Source organism: Procambarus clarkii, chromosome 46 (genome assembly GCF_040958095.1).
Source record: "Procambarus clarkii isolate CNS0578487 chromosome 46, FALCON_Pclarkii_2.0, whole genome shotgun sequence".
Classification (NCBI taxonomy): domain Eukaryota; kingdom Metazoa; phylum Arthropoda; class Malacostraca; order Decapoda; family Cambaridae; genus Procambarus; species Procambarus clarkii.
The window spans coordinates 24916673-24924009 of NC_091195.1; the positions used below are offsets into that span (position 1 = coordinate 24916673).

Sequence of the window (7337 nt, forward strand, 5' to 3'; positions counted from 1 at the left end):
AATCAAAACATAATAATAATAAATAATAATATTTTATTTAGGAACAGTACATACATAGTTGGAGAGTTACAGTACAAACATTCTGTTAGATTTAAAGATAGAGGTAGTACATACAATACCTAAAGCCACTAGTACGCATAGCGTTTCGGGCAAGGAGAGGTGGGGAAAAAACACTTAGACTAAAACTTAATAGTAATTGAGCTTAAAGTATAAATTGAATTGAATGAAAAAAAAAATAATAAAAGATAAAAAAAAGGGGGGAACATGGTAGAAAATAGCCAATATACAAGTTGGTCAACAAACAGCATTTTTTTTTTAAATAGTAAGACATGGGTTGACATTTAGAAGTAAGGTAGGTTACATGGAGTTAATTAGGTAGTACTTAGTTTTCATCTTAAACTGGTTGAGAGAGGTACAATCTTTGACATAATTGGGAAGGTCATTCCACATTCTGGGTCCCTTGATTTGTAGAGCATTCTTAGTTTGATTAAGTCTAACTCTTGGAATATCAAATAGATATTTGTTTCTGGTGTGGTGCACATGAGTTCTGTTACAACCTTCTAGGAAGCGTTGAAGGTCAGGATTGACATTACAATTCAGAGTTTTAAATATATAGAGTACACAAGAGAGGATGTGCAGTGACTTAATATCTAACACATAACAATTACCAATGAAGGACATCCAACTGACATGGTGATAGCACAATACTGTATTTTCATTAATCATAATTTCCAAACTTTATATCAGATTAATGGTAAATTACTTTACTAATGTGTGCCTCATTATACCTCAACATTCTCTCAATTGACTTCCGTACTCGAAGACTTTAGCCTATTGCCTAAATGAACTATCTTGTGCTTCTTCACATCTGTAAGACGCTTGAATCTCTTCCCACACTCTGGACACTCATGAGGTCGATCATGTGAGTGCACAAACATGTGTGCTATTATATATTTACGTCTTTTAAAAAATTTTCCACATTCGGCACATTCAAAAGATCTCTCAGCCTCATGCACCATCCTGTGAGTCTTCATATTTCCCAGACGACTGAATCTCTTCCCGCACTCTGGACACACATGAGGTTTATCACGTGAATGCAGCAGCATGTGAGTCTTAATACTTCCAAGCTGACTGAATCTCTTTCCACACACTGGACACTCATGAGACTTATCACATGCATACACTAACATGTGAACCTTCATACTTCTAAGGCGACTGAATTTCTTCCCACACTTTGGACATTCATGAGGTTTGTCACCTGAATGCACTAACATGTGAGTCTTCATATTTCCAAGCTGACTGAATCTCTTCCCACACTCTGGACATTCATGAGGTTTGTCACCTGAATGCACTAACATGTGAGTCTTCATATTTCCAGGCAGACTGAATCTCTTCCCACACTCTGGACATTCATGAGGTTTGTCACCTGAATGCACTAACATGTGCTTAATTATTTCTCCACGAACTCTAAATTTTTTGCCACACTGAGCACATTTAAAAGGTCTTTCGTCCGCATGCATCATCCTGTGAATCTTCATATTTCCAGGCATACTGAATTTCTTCCCACACTCTGGACATTCATGAGGTTTTTCACCTGAATGCACTAACATGTGAGTCTTCATACTTCCAAGACGACTGAATTTCTTCCCACACTCTGGACATGCATGAGGTTTTTCACCTGAATGCAATAACATGTGAATCTTCATACTTCGATGCTGACTGAATCTCTTCCCACACTCTGGACATTCATGAGGTTTGTCACCTGAATGCACTAACATGTGAGTCTTCATATTTCCAAGCAGACTGAATCTCTTCCCACACTCTGGACATTCATGAGGTTTGTCACCTGAATGCACTAACATGTGCTTAATTATTTCTCCACGAACTCTAAATTTTTTGCCACACTGAGCACATTCAAAAGGTCTTTCGTCCGCATGCATCATCCTGTGAATCTTCATATTTCCAGGCATACTGAATTTCTTCCCACACTCTGGACATTCATGAGGTTTTTCACCTGAATGCACTAACATGTGAGTCTTCATACTTCCAAGACGACTGAATTTCTTCCCACACTCTGGACATGCATGAGGTTTTTCACCTGAATGCAATAACATGTGAATCTTCATACTTCGATGGTGACTGAATCTCTTCTCACACTCTGGACACTCATGACGTTTGTCACCTGAATGCACTAGCATGTGAGACTTCATATCTCCAAGACGACTGAATCTCTTCCCACACACTGGACACTGATGAGGTTCGTCACCTGAATGCACTAGCATGTGAGACTTCATATTTCCCAGACGACTGAATCTCTTCCCACACTCTCGACACTCATGAGATTTGTCACCTGAATGCACTAGCATGTGAGACTTCATATCTCCAAGACGACTACATCTCTTCCCGCACACTGGACACTGATGAGGTTTGTCATCTGAATGCACTAGCCTGTGAGATTTCATATCTCCAAGACGACAAAATCTCTTCCCACACACTGGACAATGATGAGGTTATCCACCTAAATGCACTAACATGTGACACTTCATACTTCCAAGACAAGTGAATACCTTTCCACACCTTGGACACTGGCGCGTCTTCAATTTCTTAATGATAGGTGCAGTTTGTGTGATGGTGTTCTCCGGGTGACTGCATGAGTGGTTATGGCGGGAGACGCGTCTCGGTTCAAGTCAATGTTGACGGTTGGGCAAGACTTGAGTGTTGTTTCTTAAGTTAGACTTGATATGAGCACTTGGCGGACAATGGTAGTGCTTCTTCTTTATAATAGGTGCAGTTTGTGCCAAGGTTTTATGCTCTGGACACTCCCTAGCAGCTGTTGACAAAATGGCGCTCGATGGGATACAAGACACACTGTACATGACAACATCGCACACTAATATTTTTACCACTTCGGACACCAGCTTTGGACGTTTCGCATATGTGTACGTGTTCCATATTAAAACGACAATATAATGCTATTAACAATTAAAATCTTTTATTTAACAGGCATATAGTTATTAAATGAAGTTTAGTGATGTAATAGACATAATCCGGAGTTGGTAAGGACGCCGCCCGCCAGCGTAAACACAACACACCCGAATGACCACAAACACGATACAACGCACAAAACACAACACTTCTGTCAGTTTTTGGATAAACTCCTTTTATATTTATTATGTGAGAGTTATACTTGTAAAAAATGATAACTATTATAGGTAAGCACCTAATATTTAATATTAATCAATAAAAAAGAAGTCAGAAGCCACACGCCTGTCTGTACATGTCTTTTGTGTAAAAGTATTTTGGGCGCTCATGTACTTGTGCGCTAGCTGGCGTTCACAACTGTTCTCGCCTACAAGCATTAGAATTAAACCAACGAATTCATTTTTTCATTTATATACAAGAAGAGAAGGCTACCCTTGAGTCTGTAATATTCATCTGATCACTGGTCTCCCATTTGGTCCTCATTGCTTTATCTTACTATTATTGAATGTCAATAACCGTATTATGCAATTTCAATTTCTTCTATTTCTTTCTTTATTATGCACCCCATACCCATCCCGTGGGCGGTGGTGTAAAGGATTACAGAGGCACATAATCGGTTCAGGAACTGAACCCTCTAGTTCGTTTAGCTAAGCAAATAACAATGTTTGACGCTAGTTACAAAATTATTTTAAATATATATATATATATATATATATATATATATATATATATATATATATATATATATATATATATATATATATATATATATATATGTATATATATATATATATAAGTATGTATGTATGTATGTATATGTATACATATATACATACACATACATATATAATCACCTACACAAATACACACATCAATAATCTTTGTGTCACAAGTGATCAACAAGAGGCTCACAACAGTCACTATAAAAGGCACTTTACATCTATAGTGAGTCACACAGTTACTAGTTTTGCTCCACACCCACCCAACTGGGTGGCAGCTTTACAGTCATGTGCATGCATTACCTACAGTAAGCAAATTTTGGATACTTCGCTAAGATATCGGGCAGTACATCATTATGAATGAAGTACTTACACATTTCATTATGCAACTGTAATAAAGTTGTCCTTCAGCATTTTGTGGTGTTCAGCTATCCTTATCTTCTGTATGTTCCTCACATTACCAGTATACACAAACATTGACATGTAGGGATATAGACTCTCAGGTAAGTTAGTAATTTAAATGCACAGTAGCAGTCCTAGGCGTTCAATCCCCGACCGCCGTCCAAGTGGTTTGGCACCATTCCTCCCCATCCCATCCCAAATCCTTATCCTGATCCCTTCCCAGTGTTAAATAGTTGTAATGAACAGGCACTATATATTATATATATATATATATATATATATATATATATATATATATATATATATATATATATATATATATATATATATATATATATATATATATATATATATATAATTATACCAGTATAATCTAATAATATATACTGGTCTAATAAAATAATTATACCATTTAATACTCTCACTCGTTGTGTTAGGATATGTTAGCTTGATAAAACTGACTGTTCATTGTTGAGAAATGTGTTAACAAACAATATATCTGACTTTATCAAGACTGTAGCTGGCTTAGCAAAAGGAACTTTATTAAATTTGGGTTCAGTTTAACTACCTCTCAATGGATGAGTAATTGGGGCATAATAAAGGCACTAATTAAGCTGATAAAATGAAAGATGGGAAAACAACATTAGAGAGATAAACTCGAGAGACCTTTTCATGTTAACCCGAAAATTATTTGAGGAGCAAGACGGACTGCGGGTCAGGCAACTGGTCTTCATGCTATCGTTATGGGGGATCAGCCATTACACGTGTTAATGACTCTTGTATAGTTGTGTAGTTAAGGACAACAGGGTAAAGGGGTAATGGGCATTGTGGTTAATTGTTCTACCTGGGAATCCTCCACTGTTTTATATCTTATGTATGTATGTATGTACTCACCTAGTTGTGTTTGCAGGGGTTGAGCTCTGGCTCTTTGGTCCCGCCTCTCAACCGTCAATCAACTGATGTACAGATTCCTGAGCCTACTGGGCTCTGTCATATCTACATTTGAAACTGTGTATGGAGTCAGCCTCCACCACATTACTGCCTAATGCATTCCATTTATTAACTACTCTGACACTGAAAAGTTCTTTCTATAATCTCTCTGTGGCTCATTTGGGTACTCAGCTTCCACCTGTGTCCCCTTGTGCGTGTACCACATGTGTTAAATAAATGTATGTATGTATGTATGTATATATGTATGTATGTATGTATGTATGTATGTATGTATGTATGTATGTATGTATGTATGTATGTATGTATGTATGTATGTATGTATGTATGTAAGGAGAGAGAGAGAGAAGGAGAGAGAGAGAGAAGGAGAGAGAGAGAGAAAGTGATGAAGACCGAGACAGAGAAATAGATATAGACAGAGTCAGGGAGAGAATGTTAGACACAGAGACGGATAGATAAGGATATGCAAAGTCAGTGAGAGAATGACAGAGATAGAGCGAGGAAAGAGACAGAGAGATAGGCTGACACAGAGAATGGCAGAAACGAGGAGAGGCAGAGACAGAGGGGGACAGGGACAGGCGGACAGGGACAGGAGCAGAGGGACAGGGACAGACGGACAGGGCCAGAGGAGGGACGGGGGAACAGAGGGGGGGGCAGTGGGACAGGGAGGGAGACAAGGACAGAGGGGGGGACAGGGACAGAGACAGAGGGACAGAAACACAGAGACAGAGGGACAGGGTTAGAGAGGGGGACCGGGGGACAGAGGGAGGAGAGGGGGGCAGGAGACCAAGAGAGAGGGGACAGAGGAGAGACAGGGGATAGAAAGAGTGGGCAGGGGGACAGGGACAGACAGAGAAGGACAGGGACAGAGGGACAGGAACAGGGGGCAGAGATAGGGACAGGGGAACAGAGAAAGGGACAAGGGGACTGGAGGAAAGGGAGGGGGACAGATGAAGGACAGCGGACAGAAAGAGTGGGCAGGGGGACAGAGAGGTACAGGGGACAGAGAGAAGGACATGGGGACAGAGATGGACAGGGGGACATAGAGGAACAGGGGGACAGAGTGACAGGGGGGACAGAGTGACAGGGGGGCAGAGAGAGGAACAGGAGGACAGAGAGGAACAGAGGGACAGAGAGAGACAGGGGGACAGAGAGAGGGACAATGGGATAGAGAAGGACAGGGGGACAGAGAGATGGAAAGGGGGGACAGGGGGAAAGGGATCGGGGACAGAGGACAGAAAATGTGGGCAAGGGGACAAAATGAGGGACAGGGGGACAAAGATGGACAGGGGGACAAAGATGGACAGGGCGACAAAGATGGACAGGGTGACAGGAGGAAAGAGGGGAGATGTATGAGGGGGATTGTTTGCGAGAGATAGAGAAGGGGTATTTAGAACGGTAAGTTAGAGAGGGGACAACTAAGGCGCATCATTGAAAAGCAAATGAGCATCATTGCAATAGCAGGAGCCATGCACATCTTCAGCCTGCGTTGTTGAGACATTGTCAATTAAGCGGTGTCCAATAACAGTATCTTCGGTATTTAAGCGATACCTTAAAAAATACTGGAAATATTGAAAGATATTAATCCAGATATTAATCCCCTTGTGCAAAGCACACAAGAGGCAACAGCTTCTAGCTCTGCAAGCGGCAATATAAAATAGAGAATAGGCGATTGTTTTCACTCATAGTGTAATAAACCCACGGACCCACCCACCCGCTGAAGCCATAAATACCAAGACATTACTTCCGTTTAAAATTTAGCCGGAATAATCCTCAGGTATGTGGAGGATGTGGGAGGCCTTTGATCAACCGCCGACTTCCTGCCCCGTCGACGGGGCCATCAGCCCTCAGTCAAATTCATGTGAAACATGTATGTGTGTGTATTAAATATTTTAATTTATTATTTCTAAGATTTAGCTGTTAGCTCTTGGACCCCGCCTTTCTAAGCGTCGGTTGTCTAATGTGCCGACTCTCGGCCTCTTTTCCTCCATCATATCTAAACAACATATATTTTTATCTAACACACACACACACACATCCCCAAGATGCAGCCTTTAGCAGCTTCCTGACTTTCAGGTTCCTATTTACTGCAAGGTGAATAGAGGTATTAGTGTGTGTATGTTTGTATCTGTGTGTGTGTGTGTACGTGTGTGTGTGTACGTGTGTGTGTATATGTGTGTGTGTGTATGTGTGTGTGTGTGTGTGTATACTCACCTAGTTATGGTTGCGGGGGTTGAACTCTGGCTCTTTGGTCCCGCCTCTCAACTGGCAATCAACTGATGTACA

At 40.7% G+C, this 7337-nt stretch overlaps 1 protein-coding gene across 1 annotated transcript; it reads right to left on the bottom strand.

Moving 5' to 3' along the window:
- Positions 1 to 800: 800 nt before the first annotated feature.
- LOC138350575 (zinc finger protein 665-like) lies at positions 801 to 2462 on the bottom strand. Its single transcript, XM_069301593.1, has 4 exons — positions 2267 to 2462; positions 1820 to 2098; positions 1400 to 1678; positions 801 to 1258 (listed from the first exon to the last, which is right to left on the bottom strand). The coding sequence occupies exons 1-4, from the start codon at positions 2460 to 2462 to the stop codon at positions 801 to 803; spliced, it is 1212 nt and encodes a 403-aa protein (XP_069157694.1).
- Between the last annotated feature and the right edge of the window lie 4875 nt (positions 2463 to 7337).

Bases quoted from the DNA above. Each gene is read 5' to 3' on its own strand.
- LOC138350575 (XM_069301593.1), bottom strand. From the start codon at position 2,462: ATGAAATCTCACAGGCTAGTGCATTCAGATGACAAACCTCATCAGTGT. The intron at 1,679-1,819 runs GTGGGAAGAGAT...TATTGCATTCAG, and splicing joins ACCTCATGAATGTCCAGAGT to GTGAAAAACCTCATGCATGT. The intron at 1,259-1,399 runs GTGGGAAGAGAT...TAGTGCATTCAG, and splicing joins ACCTCATGAATGTCCAGAGT to GTGACAAACCTCATGAATGT.